Raw genomic sequence first — 20,562 nt, forward strand, 5'->3', positions numbered from 1 at the left:
TGCAGATCGACAAATAAGATGCAAGGGCCATGGCAAGGTAGATTGAGAGATCAAGAGTTCATCTTTATCATACAAGAGGTCCATTCAAGAGTCTTAGATAGAAGCTGTCCTTGAGCCTGGTGGTACATGTTTTCAAGCTACTGTATCTTCTGCCCAATGGATGGGGGGGGGAGGGGGGGAGAAGAGGAGGGAGGCACCTTTGATTATGTTGGCTGCTTTCCCGAGGCAGCCAGAAGTGTAAACAAGAGTCGATGGAGGGGTGGCTGGTTTCTATGCCATTTTTTTGCCAAATTTCCTTAGCCTTCTTTCCTCTGCAGGGCCCCTCTCTCTCACATACACACTAGATACGCTCTGCAAGGAAGTAGAGGTGCTGGTGTGCTTTCTTAGCCATAGCATCTGCGTGGTTACCCGCTTCCTGAAGTCAATGACCAGCTCTTTTGTTTTGCTGACATTGAAGGATATTGTCTTGGGACCATACCACTAGGCTCTCCATCTCCTTTCTGTATTCTCTCTCACACACACATTCTTCAGGACTCCTCTCTCTCTCACACACACTCTTCAGGGCTCCTCTCTCTCTCTCTCACACACACACACACTATATACACTCTGCAGAGCCTCCCTCCCTCTCTCTCTCAAACACAAACACACACATTATATACACTCTGCAGGACCCCACTCTCTCTCTCACACACACTCTGCAGGGCTCCCCTCTCTCTCTCTCTCTCTCTCACACACACTCTTCAGGGCTCCTCTCTCTCTCTCTCTCTCACACACACACTATATACACTCTGCAGAGCCCCCCTCCCTCTCTCTCTCAAACACAAACAAACACATTATATACACTCTGCAGGACCCCACTCTCTCTCTCACACACTCTGCAGGGCTCCCCTCTCTCTCTCTCACACACACACACTCACTCTGCAGGGCCCCTCTCTCTCACACACACACCATGTACACTCTGCAGGGCCCCTCTCTCTCTCTCACACACACACCATGTACACTCTGCAGGGTCCCTCTCTCTTTCACACACACACTCTGCAGGGCCCCTCTCTCTCTCTCACACACTCTGCAGGGCTCCCCCCTCTCTCTCTCTCTCTCACACACACACACACACTCACTCTGCAGGGCCCCTCTCTCTCACACACACACCATGTACACTCTGCAGGGGCCCTCTCTCTCTCACACACACTCTCTGCAGGGCTCCTCTCTCTCTCTCTCTCACACACACACACTCTGCAGGTCCCCCCTGCCTCTCTCTCTCTCTCTCTCACACACACACACTCTGCAGGGCCCTCTCTCTCTCTCTCTCACACACACACACACACTCTGCAGGTCCCCCCCTGCCTCTCTCTCTGTCACACACACACACTCTGCAGGGCCCTTTCTCTCACACACACTCTCTGCAAGGCCCCTCTCTCTCTCTCTCACACACACACACTCTCTGCAGGGCCCTCTCTCTCTCACACACAGACACACTCTCTGCAGGGCCCCTCTCTCTCTCTCACACACACACATTATATACACTCTGCAGGGCCCCTCTCTCATACACACTCTCTGCAGGGCCTCTCTCTCTCTCACACACACATTATATACACTCTGCAGGGCCTCTCTCTCTCTCACACACACACATTAAATACACTCTGCAGGGCCTCTCTCTCTCTCACACACACACACACATTATATACACTCTGCAGGGCCCCTCTCTCTCACACACACACACATTATATACACTCTGCAGGGCCCCTCTCTCTCTCACACACACTCTCTGTAGGGCTCCTCTCTCTCTCAAACACATACTCTGCAGGGCCCCTCTCTCTCTCTCTCTCTCTCACACACACACATTATATACATTCTGCAGGGCCCTTCTCTCTCACACACATTATACACATTCTGCAGGGCCCCTCTCTCTCACATATAAACACACTATGTACACTCTGCACGGCCCCTCTCTCTCTCACTGCAGGGCCTTTCCCTCTCTCCAATTCCCTCCAGGATCTATCAATCACTCACTCACTGCATGAGCTCCCTCCCCTTCTCCTCCTCCTCTCTCTCTCTCTCTCAGACACACACTCTACAGAGGCTCCCTCTCTCTTAATTACAGTAAGAACTCTCTCTGCCACGCACAAAGCAAATCCTCTCCCTATTTTCCAGTCACTTAAAGATACACGCCTCAGTAGTGAGTAACAGGGGAGGATGCAAAGAGGTTTCAAGTAGGTACAGACTAGCTGAGTGAGTGGGCAACATGGCAAATGGAGTAAAATGTGAATAAATCTGACATTATCCACTTCAGTAGAAAAAAAACAAAAAAGCTTGAGTACTTTTTAAAAATTATGAGTGATTGGGTAACATTGATGGTGAAAACAACTGGTTCTCCTTGTTTGCAAGTCCCTGGAAGCTAATGTGCAAGTGCAGGAGGCAGTTAGGAAGGCAGGGTATATTGAACAAAGAACAGCATAGCACAGGAACAGGCCCTTCAGCCCACAATGTCTGTGCCAACCATAATGCTAGTTTAAACTGTACATCTGCCTGCATGTGGTTCACATCCCTCAATTCCCTTCCTGTTCATGTGCCTTGCTAAGTGCCTCTTCGTTGTCTAAATGACTCTTATTACTGAAGGATTTGAGAACAAGGGTAGAGATGTTTTACTACAATTATATAGTGCCTTGGGAAGACCCACACTTGGAGCACTGTGTACAATTTTACTCTGACTTAAAAAAGGAAATAATTACTTAAGAGAAACTGATGCAAATATTTACCAGATTGGTTCTGGGATGGCAGATCATAGAGCCAGAGTTATACAGCACAAAAACAGGCCCCCCACATGACTACCTCTTTGCCCATATTAGGACGATATCCTTCTGTGCCTTGCCTGTTCAAGTGCCAATCTAAATGTCTCTTAATTGTATTGATTGTATCTGATTCCACCATTTCCTCTGGCAACACATTCCAAATATCAACCATTCTGTGTAAAAACTTTCTCCTCAAATATCCTTTAAAACTCCTTCCTCTTACCTTAAACATATACCCTCATTTTTGATACTCCTACCATGGGAAAAAGATTCTGAACATCTACCCTATCTATGCCTCTTACCATTTTATATCCCTCTTACAATTTTATATACCTCTACAGCTCACCCCTCAGCCTCCTTTGCCCCAGGGGAAAATAATCCCCGCCTATCCAATCTCTCCCCATCACTAAAGTCCTCCAATCCAGGCAACATCCTGATGAATCCCCTCTGCACTCCCTCCAGCAAAACCACACCCTTCCTATAATGAGGCGATCAGAACTACACACAGTAGTCCAAGTGCGGTCTAACCAGTGTTTTGTAACGTTGCAACATAATCTCTCAATTTTTGTATTCCATGCCCTGACCTGTGAAGACAAACATGCCATGTCTTCTTCACTGCCCTATCTACCCGTGTGGCCACTTTCAGGGAACTATGGACTAGGACCCCAAAGTCCCTCTGTACATCAACATTCCTTAGTGCCCTACCACTTACTGCATCTCTTACCCATATGACTTCCCAAAACACATCACCTCACACTTGTCAGGATTAAATCTGCCAATGCTCTGCCCAACTTTCCATCTGGATCTACCATACGAGGAGGATTGAGACTAGGACTCCACTCTCCAATGTGTTGGATTAGAGGTAACCTCATTGAGGTGTACAAAATACTGAGGGCTTGACAAGGTGGATACTGAGGAGATTTCCCTTATTTAAGGAGTCTACAACTACAGATCACAGTTGTACAATAACAGGAGAGAATTTAGAACTGAAATAGGGATGGCGAATCTTTGGGTCTCCGGCATGAAGGGAGGTGGAGGCTCAGTCACTAGTTACATTCAAAGCAGAAACTGATAGATTCTAGATCTTAGAAGAATCGAGAGACATGAGAATAGGGTAGGAAGATGATTTTGTGGATTCGCCATGATAGTGTTAAACAGCACAGTAATCAGAAGCCAGGTGGCTTACTCTTGCTTCTACTTCTTACATTCTTTTCTTTCCTGTCTTCATTTCATTCTTTGGGATGTGCGCATTGTGGGCGACCAGCCTTAGCTGCCCATCCCTAACTGCCCTTGAGAGGGTGGTGGTGAGCCACCTTCTTGACCACTGCAGTCCTTCTGATTCTCTCCCTCTCGTTCTGCAGGGCCTCTCACTGTCTCTCTCGGTCCCTCTATCTCTAACAGCAGGGCTTCCCCCTCTCTCTCACACTCCAGGCCCTCTCTCACTCACTCCTGGGCCCCACTCTCTCTCTCCCCACAGGGCCTCGCTCTCTCTCTCTCTGTCACTGCAGGACATCTCACTCTTTCTCGGTCACTCTATCTCTAACTGCAGGGCTTTCCCCTCTCTCTCTCTGCAGGACCTCTCTCACTGCAGTGCCCCTCCTTTCTCTCTCTCACACAGTTCATGGTCTCTCTCTTTCTCTCTCCCTCTCAAAATGCAGGGCCTCTCTCTCTCTCACTGCAGGGCCTCTCGCTCTCTCTCACTGCAGGGCCTTTCCCTCTCTCTCACCCTCTCTCACTGCAGGGCCTCTCTCTCACCCTCTCTCACTGCAGGGCCTCTCTCACACTCTCTCTCTTTCACTTCAGGGCCTCTCTCTCTCTCCCTCTCTTTCTCACTGCAGGGCCTCTCTCTCTCTCCCTCTCACTGCAGCACTGAGAGTGAGAGAGCAAGAGAGTGTGTGCGCACACGTGTAGATGGTGGGGGGAGTAGGAGGAGGAGGAGGGAGACATGGGCAGGTTTTACTGAGTGTGCAGTGCTCTGGCCAGTCACAGCAGGCAATATAGAGTATGCTTCACTGTCAGAATTAAGGGAGCACTGCTGAATGAACAATGCTAATGGAGTGTCAGAAGAGAATCATACAGGCTCTCCAAGGCCACCTTGAGCAGCAAGCACACGTCTACACTAATCCCATTTAATTCTCCCCATGTTCCCATCAGATCCCCCCTGATTCTACCCCTCAACTGCACACTAGGGGTAATTTACTGTGGCAAATTTACCTACCAATCTGCACATCCTTGGGATCTGAGAGGAATCAAGGAACCGAGGGAAACCCACAAAGTCACAAGTGAGAGTACAAACCCCACGCAGAAAGCGCCCAAGGTCAGTATCGTATCCAGGTTGCTGAAGCTGAGGTAGCAGCTCTGTCCATCTGGGGAGTACCGAGGGAGCATTACACTGTTTGCAGAAGTAGCACTTAGAGAGCACTGCACTGTCAAAGGGTTCCAGCAAGAGTTATAGAGCAATACAGCACGGTAACAGGCCTTCTTCCCAACTCATCCATACCAACCAAGATGTTCATCTAAGCTAGTCCCATTTGCCTGATTTTGCCACATATCCTTTTAAACCTTTCCTATTCACGTACCTAGAACCATAGAACACTACAGCACAGAAAACAGGCCATTCGGCCCTTCTAGTCTGTGCCAAAACGTTATTCCGCTAGTCCCATTTACCTGCACCCAGTCCATAACCCTCCAGACCCCTCCCATCCATGTATCTATCCAATTTATTCTTAAAGCTTAAGAGTGAGCCTGCATTTACCACGTCAGATGGCAGCTCATTCCACACTCCCACCACTCTCTGAGTGAAGAAGTTCCCCCTAAACCTCCCCCCTTTCACCCTTAAGCCATGTCCTCTCATACTTATCTCTCCTAATCTAGGTGGAAAGAGCCTACTTGCATTAACTCTGTCTATACCCCTCATAATTTTGTAAACTATCAAATCTCCCCTCATTCTTCTGCTCTGCAAGGAATAAAGTCCTAACCTGTTCAATCTTTCCTTGTAACTCAACTCCTGAAGACCCGGCAACATTCTAGTAAATCTCCTCTGCACTCTTTCAATCTTACTGATATCCTTCCTATAGTTAGGTGACCAGAACTGAACACAATACTCCAAATTTGGCCTCACCAATACCTGTCCAAATGTCTTTTAAATGTCATTATTGTACCTGCCTCAGTCACTTCCTCTGGCAGCTTACTTCACATACGCATCACCCTCTGCGTGAAGAAGTTGCCCCTCAAGTCCCTTTTAAATCTTTCTCCTCTCACTTTAAACCTATGCCCTCAAGTTTTTGATTCCCTTTCCCTGGGGGAAAAAGAAACTGTGTGCATTCACATGATTTTATACAGCTCTATAAAGTCACCATTTAGTCTCCTACACTCCAATGAATAAAGTCCCAGCCTGCCTAACCTTTCTCTATAACTCAGCCCTGAGTCCTGGCAACATTCTTGTAAATCTTCTTTGCACTCTTTCCAGCTTAATGATGTCTTTCCGTTGAGGGAGACGGTACTGCTGGAGGAGGTGTACTGAGGGAGTACTATAATGGTGTAGCACTGTCTTTCTGATCATGTGTTAAGCTGTCAGACAGGTGTAAAGATCCCATGGTGTCATCCAAAAAAAGCTTGCTCCTGCATGATGAACGATGACCCATTTGGGAGGTAAATATGTATGCTCAAAACAAGGGTATAGAGAAGCACATTCCTCTAATCCACCAGGAGAACGTAGCTACAGGAGGCAAGCTCCACTCCTGCAGCAACTTGGCCTGTTGCCCAGGGTTGAAAATGCAGCATCAGAGTCATGCACTCAGTCAAGACTTCAAACCAAAGGTGCTGTCTGAACATTCTGGTGCCTCAATCAGTTTTCTTGGCTTAATCAAGAATGGATTAGTGCCCACTCACTGTCACTGCTGTCATGCTTTGTTATTCAATGGTCACTGCACTTCAAAGAATGATTGTGAAGTATTTTGGGGAATGCAATGAGGTAAAATGAATGTTATAAAACACTGGATTTTTTTTTAAAACATTCCCAAAACCCTTTTCTCCCAATCATTATCACTACCCTTGGCTACCATATGGACACCAACTTCAAACTTTACTTCAAGGACGAGCAACGCCAACACACAACACATACAAACAGCTGCTAAGCAAAAGAGAATAAATCACTGCCTTTTGTTTGGTTCCCAGTACAGTAACCAACTCTTTTTAGATTTAATGTACACCTGAAAATGGCATCAAAAACCACCTAGCTTTGTAATTAGGACAATAGAAGAGCTATTTCACAAGGCTGCTGTCATTGTTGAGCTGTCACAGGATGAAAGGTTTAGCAGCATCACAATTATAGTGAGATGAAACCCTGACAGCAGCTGCTGTTAGTTGTATCTGGAGAAATCTGCAGAGGACATGCAAGAGAGTAGCATGACCTGCACTGCCTCTCTCCAGTCAGAACAGACTGTGACCACAAGACTGCAATTCCCCAACAGCCAAGAGACGAAGGTAGGGGTGGGGGAGGTAGAAAGGAAAGCAGGGGTCAGGAAAGGAAGGCTGGGTCAGGGTGGGAACCCAGGAATGGAAGGCAGGGAGGAGAAAACACAGGGGAGGATTGGGGGGTGTGGGGGGCGGGGGTGGGAAGGCAGTAAAAGGGGAGGAATGTGATGAAAGGGTTAAAGAGATAAAAAGGAAGCAGAGAACGACCAGAAGTGATAGTAAAATGCAAAGAGTGAAAGAAAGAGGAAGAGCAAGGGAGAGAAAGAGCAACTAGTTGTAGAATTGTGAAATTAAATCAGGAACCAGTGCATGTACTAGAGGCTGGTTAGCATTTGAGACACAAATTTAAGAGCCTTCACTGGTTTTTCCTTCCAAAAGCTTCAACATATTAGCACTTGTGAAGCACTTTTCCTGGTCCTTGGGATGTTTGAAAGCACTTCAGAGCTAAAGAATTGCCTAAAAACTGCTTTAGAAATATTGCCACTAATGGCATTCAGGCAGAAATATCAGTCTACTTACACTCTGCGAGATCGCACCTACAATAACTGATAGGTGCAACTAGTTAATCTGTTCAACCGAGGGGAGAATATTGGACTGAACTCGATGAGTACTCCCCTCTCCTTTTCACAAATAAAGTCCCATGAGACAGTTTAACATATCATCCAAAAGACAACACATCTGACTGCAGAGCTCCCTCAGTACTACAGTCCCAGCTGCAAGCAATATGTAACATTCAGGAATGGGCTGAGAAATGACAAGTATTATCACCACAAAAGTGTCAGATAATGACCATCTCCAACAAGGATACAGAGGCCACAGATCAGCTGGAAAGTCGGGGAAACAGTGGAAGATGGAATTTAATCCAGACAAGTGTGAGATTTTGGTTCTTCTACTATTGGCCAAACATATACACTAAACAGCAGGGACCTTAGAAATTTTGATGTGCAGAGAGAGCTTGGGGTGCAAGTTCAGAGCTCCCTTAAATTGGTGACAGGTGGATAGGATAGGAGAAGGCATTTAGCTTGCTTGCCTTCATAGGCAGAGGTATTGATTATAAGCTATACAAGGTATTGGTTAGGCCATGCTTGGAACATTGTGTGTAATTCACCACACTATAGAAAGGATGTGGTAGGACTAGAGAGAGTTTCGAAGAGATTCACCAGGAATGTTGCCCGGAATGGAGGGCTTTAGTTAGGAGAGACTGGATAGGCTGGGATTGTTCTCACTGGAGCACAGGAAGCTGAGTGGTGATCTTGTAAAGATTCATAAAATTATGAGGGGCATGGATAGGGTAGATGGTCACTGTCTTTTTCCAAGGGTAGGGATATCTATTTTGGTATTGGGATTGGTTTATTATTGTCACTTGTACCAAGGTTCAGTGAAAAACTTGTCTTACAAACCAATTGTACAGGTCAATTCATTACACAGTGCAGTTACATTGAGTAAGTACAGAGTGCATTGATGTACAGGTAAAAACAATAACAGTACAGAGTAAAGTGTCACAGCTACAGAGAAAGTGCAGTGCAATAAGCTGCAAGGTCACAACAAGGTAGATCGTGAACTAAAACTAGAAGACAAAGGTTTAAGCTGAGAGGGAAAATATTTAAAGGAGATCTGAGGGGCATATTTTTCCACAGAGGGTGGTGGGTACATGGAACAAGCTGCCAGAGCAGGTGGTAGAGGCAGGTACAATCACAGTGTTTAACCAGCATTTGGACAGGGACATGTACAGAAAATGAATAGAGGGATATGGACCAAATGCAGGAAAATGGGATTAGCAAAGAAAGGCATCTCAGTCAGCATGGACAAGTCAGGCCAAAGGGCCTGTTTCTGTGCTGCAGAAATTCATCTGGATCATCACATCGGCTACAAGAGGGGGTCAGAACTGGGTACCCTGTAGTGAGTGACACACGTCCTGACAGGTCAAACTTTTCCATCACCCACAAGGCATAGCAAGAGTAGGATGGAATACTCTCCACCTTCCTGGTGTAGTGCAGCTCTAACAACATACGAGAAGCTGGACACTATCAAGCATAATGCAGCCCATTTGATTAGCAGCCTATCAACCAGCCTAAATATTCCATCCTCCCACTGTAAGTGCACCTTGTGCAATGTCTACAGCTACTCATCAAGGCCATTCCTACACAACCTACCAAACCCATGACCTCCATCAACTAAAAGGACACAGACAGCTGCACATGCAACACCAGTCCCTGCATCATCCCTTCAAGTTGCACTCCATCCTCTCTTGGAACTCTCTAGTACTTCATCGTCTCTGGAATTCCCTCCCAAACAAGATTGTGTAAGTGCCACAGGTCAGGCAATATCTGTAGAGAGAGAAATGTGTCAGGTTAAAGTCCCTCCATCAGAACTGACCACTGCTTTTACAAAGGGGTCTTCAACCTGAAACTTTAACTTCATTTCCCTTTCCACAGATTTGGCCTAACCTGCTATTTCCAGCATTTTCTGTTTTTACAATGAATAATAATTTCTTGTCCTACCATCGTCATAGACCTAAAGAAGCTCCTTCTCCATTTGGTGCTCATCAAGGAATGAGGCCCTTCAGCACAAAGTCAGGCTAGAGCCTGGGCTTTCTGGCCTCTGTGCCTTAGTGCCCCAGTACCACACCGACTTGGGATGGGGCAAGGGTGAAGGTGCACTTAGTGTTTGAATATGAAGAGTTGCTACCACACCATTACTGACCTCATCGCTCTCCTCCACATCAACATTTCCATTGGCATCGTCATCCATCTGTTTGTGAATGCTCATGATGGCCTCAAAGCGGAGAACCTCCTCTTCAATGTGGCATGAGGCTTCATCGATCCTACATAGATCTGAAGGGAGAAACATAATTAGACTGGTACCATATCTCTAATCATAGCAGAAAATCAATGCAACTAACTCAAAGAGCATTGAAGGATTTAACATCTACTGCCAAGATTAGGCACACATCTGTGTGGTGCATGGACAAGTTAGGCTGAAGGGCCTGGTATTTTACTTCCAAACCCAGTAAAATACCTAGGTCTTAATACCAAAGCCTCTACTAATCAGTTCTCTCTAATTTGAAAAATGGATTTGGAATAACTGTTTTCTCTACTGTATCAAATATTGCTGAAATAAGAGTACAGAGGACAGGGTGACATTACACATCCTAACCCTTGGAAGCTAAATGCTTGAGGTATTTATCACAATAATATGTTGTAGGCAGTACCATCGAATGAGTGATGTTGGGCCAGGAATCAGATTATGGGACTTCAAGTGAACAATGGTTGTGTAACACAGCATTATAATGAAGGTCTGTCTGCATTGTGCAGTCAACAAGACTTCAATGAAGTGTAATTAAGGGAAGGTGTGCAAAAGCTTTTGTCCTGTAACTACTGACCTGAACTAGCATCAAGTATTGCACTTCACTAGCTTATTAATGCAAAAGTGAAAAGGTTATACTGTGTTCAGTTAAACAACTGTCATTGCATATTAGTAAATTGTTCCACGGTGCTTCAGAATGTTAAAGAAATGTTGATACTAAATCATATCAGAGATAATAGGACTGGCATTGAAAAACGAACAAAGGAGGTCAAAGAATGCCTTAAAGGAGAAAGCATAGAGAGCCAGAAAAATGAACATAGGAACACCAAGGTCCAAAGGTCACATGGTCCCAAAGAAATATTTAACACAGAAGCAACAGAGATACAAAATAAACCAAATTCTAACTGGTTTACAAGATTGACAATGATTTATATTTCATCTGCTTCTCCTATCCTGCACTCACCAGAATCGCAGTCAGTGCTGTAACCTATGCTCAGACACCCAAGAACAATGTGCATTTGGTCTAAGAACCTGAAGAGAGACAATATGCCAATCTGATTATTCACCCTACTTGACGATAAGGAACCCGGAGAACATAGAGTTGTCTAGTCTGAGGTCAAGCAAGAAACCACAGAGTGTCACATGGCTGAAACGAGGTTGAAAATGGGTCCTTAGGAGCAAAGTGGTGTTAGCCTTCCAGATCTATTTTTGGGTAAGGGTTCATGACTGTAGAAGCAGAATTAGGCTGTTCAGCCCATCGAGTCTGCTCTACCATTCAATCATGGCTGATATTATTTTCAACCCCGGTCTCACCATAACCCTTAACCCCCGTTACCAATCAAGAACCTATCAATCTCTGCCTTAAATACACCCAATAACTTGGACTTTACTGCCTCTGCAGCAATGAATTCCACAGAGTCACCACCCCCTGGCTGAAGAAATTCCTTCTCATTTCAGTTTTAAAGGGATGTCCCTTCATTCTGAGGCTGTGCCCTCAGATCCCAGGACTCTCCTACTAATGGAAACATCCTCTCCATGTCCACTCTATCCAGGCCTTTCAATATCCGATAGGTTTCAATGAGATCCCCCCCTCATCCTTCAGAACTTCACTGACTACAGGCCCAGAAACATCAAACGCTCCTCATACATTAAGCGTTTCATTCCCAGGGTCGTTCTTGTGAACCTCCTCTGGACCCTCTCCAGGGCCAGCACATCTTTCCTTAGATACAGGGCCCAAAATTGCTCACAATATTCCAAATATATCAGGGATTTAGTTGGGCAAGGTCAACAGATTAAGTAGGTGGAATTCAGGTACAAGTCAGCTGTGATCCAACTGAATGGTAGAACAGGCTTGAGGATCTGAATAACCCCTTCTCCTGCTCGTATGTACTATTTCAGGATGCCACTGCTTAATTTTGATGTAGAAGGGTTTGAACAACACCTCTCTGCATACTGAAGCCCAGCCTTTATCCATCAGCTTCTGCGATCTTCAATACAAGTCCCATACCAGAGGTGTGTGTGACCACATACAAACTGCAACAACACCAGGGTAAAGTAACATGTGGATTCTGTTACGCGATTGAGTGAACACAGGTTTAAATCCTACAGTGGCAACTGAGAATTTGAATTCAGTTTAAGAATATGTGGACATAAAGTAACTACAAGCTGTTGGATAGTCCAAAAATTCCAACATGCTTTATTTAAGGAAAGGACCCTGCCAGGTCCTGCTCCATAACAAAAGGGTTCACTATTTTCCAGCGAGCTCAAGTACGGCCCTTGGTCATGTCAAAGTACTGAAGGAGTAGTGCTGTGGGAACGCCAACAGCAGCAGTTTGAGAAGACCCACACCATCGTTAGATCAATGATGTTGCCTCCCATGAAGCCATCAAAAACCACAGAGGAGCCATTTTACATAAGCAGTTAGTATCAAGGGAACTTCAGCTGACAAGATGATAAATTCAGGCTTCAGCTTCAGTATGCAAGATGACCTAGAAATCTGAACCCACCTACTAGAACATAAACCCCAACATGAAATAAAGACGTTTGTGGCTTCAGTGTATGGTAAAAATAATGTATTCAAAGCTAGATAAGTTCTTTTGATAATACTAGGTTCACCTTTGAATGGAAAGGTTGATTCTAACACATTTCCATGATTCCAAGGTTGAGCAGGTTGGGACTGTTTTCATTGGAGTGTAGGAGAATGAGGGGTGATCTTACAGAGGTGTATAAAATCATGAGGGGCATAGATAGGGTCAATGCACAGTCTTTTCCCAAGGTTGGAGAATCAAGAACTAGAGGGCATAGGTTTAAGGTGAAAGGGGAGAGAACCTGAAGGGCAACTTTTTCACCCAGAGGGTGGTGAGTATATGGAACGAGCTGCCAGAGGAAGTGGTTGGGGCAGGTACATTAACAACATTTAAAAGGTACTTGGACAGGTACATGGATAGGAAAGGTTTAGGGGGATATAGACCAAATGTGGGCAGATAGGACTATCTTAGATGGGAATCTTGGTTAGCATGGAACAGTTGGGCTGAAGGGCCTGTTTCTGTGCTGTATGACTGACTATTCCAAAGCACAGATTTCTCAATCTAGGCTCTCTTATATTCCCCCTCTTCCAACACCACCAAAAGCAGATGGACTGTTTAATGATCATGCTGCAGTTTGCACTGTTTCCCAATGTGTCAAAGAGTACTGTTCGAGAGACTAAGGTGCTACAAGAATGCAGGTCTTTCAAACTTTTGTTTTGCCGTTCATGAGATCCAAGAAACAAAGGACAGAGCTCAATGCTCAAAGTGTTTTGCATTTTTCAAAGGTACTTTTCATGAATAAAATGAAAGTGCTGGAGGGTAAACTGAGGGCTTGTGCTTTATGCCTTCCAGCAGCTAGATGGAGAGTTACGGCAGAACAACTTAATCACAGGAAAAAAAGACATCTGTTAGTAACCCAGAGCAAAGACTTCACCTGAGGCAACACCAGACCAAGTTCCATAAGCTTCCAGCTACTCCTGAGTACACAAGACTGGAAATAACCATAATGTTTGTCCTCGACCATAACCAATATTTCTTCACACCTAACATTACTTTCTCAAGCTTGTCTCCTTACACCTAGTAATCACCTGTACAATATTGCTGAATGACCATAACACACAGGAGAATTATGCCATTCGGCCCATCAAGTCTGCTTCGCCATTCAATCATGACTGATTTATTTTTCCCTCTCAACCCCATTCTCCTGCCTTCTCCTCATAACCTTTGACACCCTTACTAATCAAGAACCTATCAACCTCCGCTTTAAATATACCCAATGACTTGGCCTCCACAGCCATCTGTTGCAATGAATTCCACAGATTCACCACCCTCTGACTAAAGAAATTTCTCATCTCTGTTCTAAAGGGGCATCCTTCTATTCTGAGGTTGTGCCCTCTGGTCCTAGACTCTCCCGCTACTGGAAACATCCTCCCATGTCCACTTTATCCAGGCTTTTCAACATTCAGTAGGTTTCAATGAGATTCCCCACCCCCCCCCCCCCCCATCCTTCTAAACTCCAGCGAGTACAGGCCCAGAGCCATCAAATGCTCCTCACATTAAACCTTTCATTCCCAGGATCGTTCTTGTAAATCTCCTCTGCATCCTCTCCAATGCCAGTGCATCCTTCCTTAGATATGGGGCCCAAAACTGCTCACAATACTCCACATGTGGTCTGATCAATGCCTTATAAAGCCTCAGCATCACATCCTTGCCTTTATATTCTAGTCCTCTCGAAATGAATGCTAACATTGCATTTGCCTTCCTTACGACCAACTCAACCTGCAAGTTAACCTTTAGAGAATCCTGCACTAGGACTCCCAAATCCCTTTGCACCTTCGATTTCTGAATTTTTTCCCCATTTAAAAAAGTCTACACCTTTATTCCTTCTACCAAAGTGCATGACCGTACATTTCCCTACACTGTATTCCATCTGCCACTTCTTTCCCCCATTCTCCCAACCTGTCCAAGTCCTTCTGCAGACTCCCTGCTTCCTCAATACCACCTGCCCCTCCACCTATCTTTGTATCATCCACAAACTTGGCCACAAAGCCATCAATTCCGTCATCCAGATCATTAACATATAACGTGAAAAGTAACAGACCCAACACCAACCCTGCGGAACACCACTCGTCACTGGCAGCCAACCAGAAAAGGCCCCCTTTATTCCCACTCTTTGCCTTCTACCAGTCAGCTGATCTTCTATCTGTGCTAGTACCTTTCCTGTAATACCGTGGGCTCCTAGCTTGTCCAGCAGCCTCATGTGTGGCACTTCGTCAAAGACCTTCTGAAAATCCAAGTAAACAACATCCACTGACTCTCCTTTGTCTATCCTGCCTGTTATTTCCTCAAAGAATTCCAACAAATTTGTCAAGCAAGATCTCCCCTTAAGGAAACCATGCTGACTTCAGCCTATTTTATCATGAGCTTCCAAGTACCCCAAAACCTCATCCTTAATAATGAACTCTAGCATCTTACCAACCACTGAAGTCAGGCTAACTGGCCTAAAATAAATTCCTGTCTTTTGCCTCCTTAAAGAGTGAAGTGACATTTGCGATTTTCCAGTCCTCTGGAACCATTCCTGACTCTAGTGATTTTTGAAAAATCACTACTAATGCCTCCACAATCTCTTCAGCTACCTCTTTCAGAAGTCTGGGGTGTAGACCACATGGTCCAGGTCACTTACCTAACTTCAGACGTTTCAGTTTCCCAAGCACTTCCTCCTTAGTAAAAGTGACCACATTCACTTCTGCCCCCTGACTCTCTCACATTTCTGACTCCACAGAACCATAGAACAATACAGCACAATACAGGCCCTTCGGCCCACCATGTTGTGCTGACCTTTAAACCTCGCCTAAGACTAACTAATCCCCTCCTCCCACATATCCCCCTATTTTAAATTCCTCCATATGCTTATCTAACAATCTCTTGAAATTGACCAACGTATCAGCTTCCACCACCACCCCAGGCAGCGCATTCCATGCACCAACCACTCTCTGGGTGAAAAACCTCCCTCTGATATCTCCCTTGAACTTCCCACCCATTACCTTAAAGCCATGCCCTCTTGCATGCCCTAATGACTCGTTGTTGGTGTCTTCCACAGTGAAGACTGATGCAAAATACTAATTCAGTTTGTCTGCCGCTTCTTTGTTCCCCATTACTATCTCTCCAACGTCATTTTTCAGCAGTACAATGTCCACTCTTGTCTCTCTTTTACTCTTCATATATCTGAAAAAACTTCTGGTTTTTTATTGCTTTTTTAGTTGGCTTCTGTTGGTTTTTAAAAACTTCCCAATCCTCTAGCTTCCCACTAATCTTTGCAATATTGTATGCTCTCTCTTTTGCTTTTATGCTGTCTTTCACTTTCCTTGTCAGCCAGGGTTGCCTCATCCTCCCTTTAGAATGCTTCTTTTTCTTTGGGATGAACTGATCCTGTGTCTTCCGAATTACTCCGAGAAACTCCTGTCATTGCTGCTCTACCGCCATCCCTGCTACGGTCCCCTTCCAATCAACTTTGGCCAGCTCCTCTCTCATGCCTCTGTCGTTACCTTTTCTCAACTGTAATACCGATACATCCGATTTTAGCTTCTCCCTCTCAAACTGCAGGGTGAATTCTAACATATTATGCTCACTGCCTCCTAAGGGTTCCTTTACCTTAAGCTCCCTAATCAAATCTGGTTCATTGCACAACACCAAACCCAGAATTAACTTTTCCCTGGTGGGCTCGACCACAAGCTGCTCTAAAAAGCTATCTCGTAGGCATTCTACAAATTCCTTCTCTTAGGATCCAGTACCAACCTGATTTTCACAATCAACCCGCATATTGAAATCTCCCATGACCACTGTAACACTTCCCTTTTTACATGCCTTTTCTATCTCCTGTTGTAATTTGTACCCCACATCCTGGGTACTATTCAGAGGCGTGTATATAATTCCCATCAGAGTCTTTTTACCCTTGCGGTTTCTTAACTCTACCTGCAAGAATTGTATTGGTATTGGTTTATTACTGTCACTTGTACTGCGGTACAGTGAAGAACTTGTCTTGCATACCGATCATACAGGTCAATTCATTACACAGTGCAGTTACATTGGGTTAGTACAGAGTACATTGATGTAGTACAGGTAAAAACAATAACAGTAAAGTGTCACTGCTACAGAGGAAGTGCAGTGCAATAAGGTGCAAGGTCACAACAAAGTAGATCATGAGGTCAGAGTCCATCTCATCGTATAAGCTGTCCTTAAGTCTGGTGGTACATGCCCTCAGGCTCCTGTATCTTCTACCTGATGGAAGAGGAGCGAAGACAGAATGACCCAGGTGGGTGGGGTCTTTGATTATGCTGGCTGCTTCACCAAGACAGCAAGAGATCATCTTCTGATTCTATGTCACTTCTTGCTAAGCAATAACGGTGGACATCACAGCCAAACCTAGCTAATCCTGTCCTCACAATACATAGTTCAGCGGGTGTCACTGGATCTCATCGACAGAAACACAGAACAGTTACGATACAGGAGCATATCCCACCCATCAAATCCACACCAACTTTACAACAGATCTGTCCAGCTAGTCCCACTCCTGCAGCCTTTCCCCACAGGCCTGCAAAATCTTTCCTTTCAGATACACATCCGACTCTCTTTTGAATATTCAGTTGAATCGGCCTCCTGTGCTGCCACTTTCAGGGAACTATAGGCTTGGAAGTCAAGGGCTCTCTGATCATCAACAGGTCTCAGAGTTTGGTGATGAGTTTGCTCGGAATTGCAGTATTGAAGGCAAAGCTCTAGTCAATAAACAATAGTCTAACATAGCTGTTTTTACTGTTCAGATGCTCCTGAGATGAGAGTAGGGCCAGGGAGATGTCGTCCATTGTTGACTGGTGTCAGCAGTAAGCGAACTGCATTGGGTCGAGGTTGTTTGGGAGGCTGGAATTAATGCATGCCATGACCAGCCTTTCATAGAACCATAGAACAATACAGCACAATACAGGCCCTTCGGCCCACCATGTTGTGCTGACCTTCAAACCACTCCTAAGACTAACCCCTTCCTCCCATATTTCTATCTTAAATTCCTCCATATGCTTATCTAACAATCTCTTGAACTTGACCAACGTATCAGCCTCCACCACCACCCCTGGCAGCGCATTCCATGCACCAACCACTCTCTGGGTGAAAAACCTCCCTCTGACGTCTCTGGCACTGGCTGTCCACTCTATCTATTCTTCTTAATATTTTGTATACCTCTATCATGTCTCCCCTCATCCTCCTTCTCTCCAATGAGTAAACCCTTAAGCTACTTTAGTCTCTCCTCATAATCCATACTCTCTAATCCAAGCAGCATCCTGGTAAATCTCCTCTGCACTCTTTCCAACTCTCCACATCCTTCCTATAATGAGGTAACCAGAACTGGACACAGTACTCTTAAGTTTGGTCTAACCAGAGTTTTGTAAAGCTGCATCATTATTTTGCGGCTCTTAAACTCGATCCCACGACTTATGAAAGCTAACATCCCATAAGCTTTCTTAACTACCCTATCCACCTGTGAGGCAACTTTCAATGATCTGTGGATATGAACCCCCAGATCTCTTTGCTCTTCTACACTGCCCAGAATCTGCCATTAACCTTGTATTCCGCCTTGGAGCTTGGCCTTCCAAAGTGTACTACCTCACACTTCTCCGGATTGAACTCCATCTGCCACTTCTCAGCCCAGCTCTGCATCCTATCAATATCCCTCTGTAAGCTTCGACAGCCCTCCACACTATCCACAGCACCACCGATCTTTTTATCTTCTGCAAACTTGCTAACCCACCCTTCTACCCCCTCATCCAAGTCATTAATAAATATCACAAAAAGTAGAGGTCCCAGAACCGATCCCTGCGGGACACCACTAGTCACAGCCCTCCAATCCGAATGCACTCCCTCCACCACAGCCCTCTGCTTTCTACAGGCAAGCCAATTCTTAATCCACATGGCCGAGCCTCCCTGGATCCCTTGGCCTCTGACCTTCTGAAGAAGCCTACCATGCGGAACCCTACTCAAATGCCTTACTAAAATCCATGTAGACCACATCCACTGCACTACCCTCATCAATCTTCATGGTCACCTCCTCAAAGAACCCTATCAGGCTAGTGAGGCAACATCTTCCCTTCACAAAGCCGTGCTGGCTGTCCCTAATCAGTCCATGATTCTCTAAATGATCATAGATCCTATCTCTTAGAATCCTTTCCAACAGCTTGCCCACCACAGACGTAAGGCTCACTGGTCTGTAATTCCCTGGACTATCCCTACTACCCTTTTTGAATAAGGGGACAACATTCGCCACTCTCCAATCCTCCAGTACCATCCCCGTGGACAATGAGGCCTCAAAGATCCTAGCCAACGATTCAGCAACCTCCTCTCTCACCTCACAAAGCAGCCTGGGGAATATGCCGTCAGGGCCCGGGGACTTATCTGTCCTAATATTTTCTAACAGCTCCAACACATCCTCTCTCTTGATATCTACATACTCTAGAACATTAACCTTACCAACACTGTCCTCAGCGTCATCAAGACCCCTCTCCTTGATGAATACTGAAGAGAAGTATTCATTGAGAACCTCACCCACTTCCACAGCTTCCAAGCACATCTTCCCACCTTTGTCTCTAATCGGACCCACCTTTACTCTAGCCATCCTTCTGCTCCTCATGTACGAGTAAAAAGCCTTGGGATTCTCCTTAACCCTACTCACTAAAGCCTTTTCATGTCCCCTTCTCGCTCTCCTCAGCCCCTTCTTAAGTTCCCTCCTCGCTACTCTATATTCCTCACGAGCCCTGTCTGATCCTTGCTGCTTACACCTTATGTATGCTGCCCTCTTCTTCCTAACTAGTTGTTCCACCTCTCTTGTCATCCAGGGTTCCTTCACCCTGCCATTCCTTCTCTGGCTCACCACGACAAATTTATCCCTAACATCCTGCAAGAGATCCCTGAACATCGACCACATCTCTATAGTACATTTCCCCTCAAAAATGTCACCCCAATTTACACTCTCAAGTTCTCGCCTTATAGCCCCATAATCTGCCTTTCCCCAATTAAATATTTTCCCATCCTCTTTGCTCCTATCCCTGTCCATGACAATTCTAAAGGTTATTGAGCAGTGGTCGCTGTCCCCCAAATGCTCACCCACCGATAGATCTGTCACCTGACCTGGTTCATTACCTAAAACTAGATCTAATGTGGCATTCACTCTAGTCGGCCTGTCAACATACTGTGACAGGAATCCGTCCTGGACACACTTAACAAACTCTGCCCTATCTAAACCTTTGGCACTAAGCAGATGCCAATCAATATTTGGGAAGTTGAAGCCTCCCACTGTAATCACCCTGTTATAGAACCATACAGCACAAAACAGGCCCTTCAGCCCACCATGTTGTGCCGTCCATCAAACCACCCTCACACTATCTAACCCTTTCCTCCCACATATCCCTCTATCTCACATTCCTCCATGTGCCTATCCAACAAACTCTTGAACCTGTCCAACGTATCTGCCTCCACCACCACCCCAGGCAGTGCATTCCACGCACCAACCACTCTCTGGGTGAAAAACCTCCCCCTGACATCTCCCCTGAACCTCCCACCCTTTCACATCTTTCCAAAATCTGGCTCCCAATCTGTTCCTTAGTATCCCTACTGCTACCAGGGGGCCAACAGAATACTCCCAGTAGAGTAACTGCTCCTTTCTTGTTCCTAACTTCCACCCATATTGACTCTAGAGAGGATCCTTCTACATTATCCCCCCTACTGCCGCTGTAATAGTGTCCCTGACCAGTATCGCCACCCCTCTGCCTCTTCTCCCCCCCTCCCTATCCCTTTTAAAACACTGAAAACCAGGAATATTCAATATCCATTCCTGCCCTGACGTCAGCCATGTCTCTGTGATAGCCACAATATCGTAGTCCCATGTACTTATCCAAGCTCTCAGTTCATCTCCCTTATTCCTG

General features: G+C 45.5%; 1 protein-coding gene across 2 annotated transcripts in view; it reads right to left on the reverse strand.

Moving 5' to 3' along the window:
* stim1b (stromal interaction molecule 1b) overlaps positions 1-20,562 on the reverse strand; it is a 142,308-nt gene that overhangs the window by 70,155 nt on the left and 51,591 nt on the right. For both annotated transcript variants that reach the window (XM_052025838.1, XM_052025837.1), the window contains exon 2: positions 9,969-10,099. In XM_052025838.1, the coding sequence (XP_051881798.1) occupies positions 9,969-10,099 (131 nt within the window). The remainder of the gene's footprint in view (positions 1-9,968; positions 10,100-20,562) is intronic.

Source organism: Pristis pectinata, chromosome 11 (genome assembly GCF_009764475.1).
Source record: "Pristis pectinata isolate sPriPec2 chromosome 11, sPriPec2.1.pri, whole genome shotgun sequence".
NCBI classification, from domain to species: Eukaryota; Metazoa; Chordata; class Chondrichthyes; order Rhinopristiformes; family Pristidae; genus Pristis; species Pristis pectinata.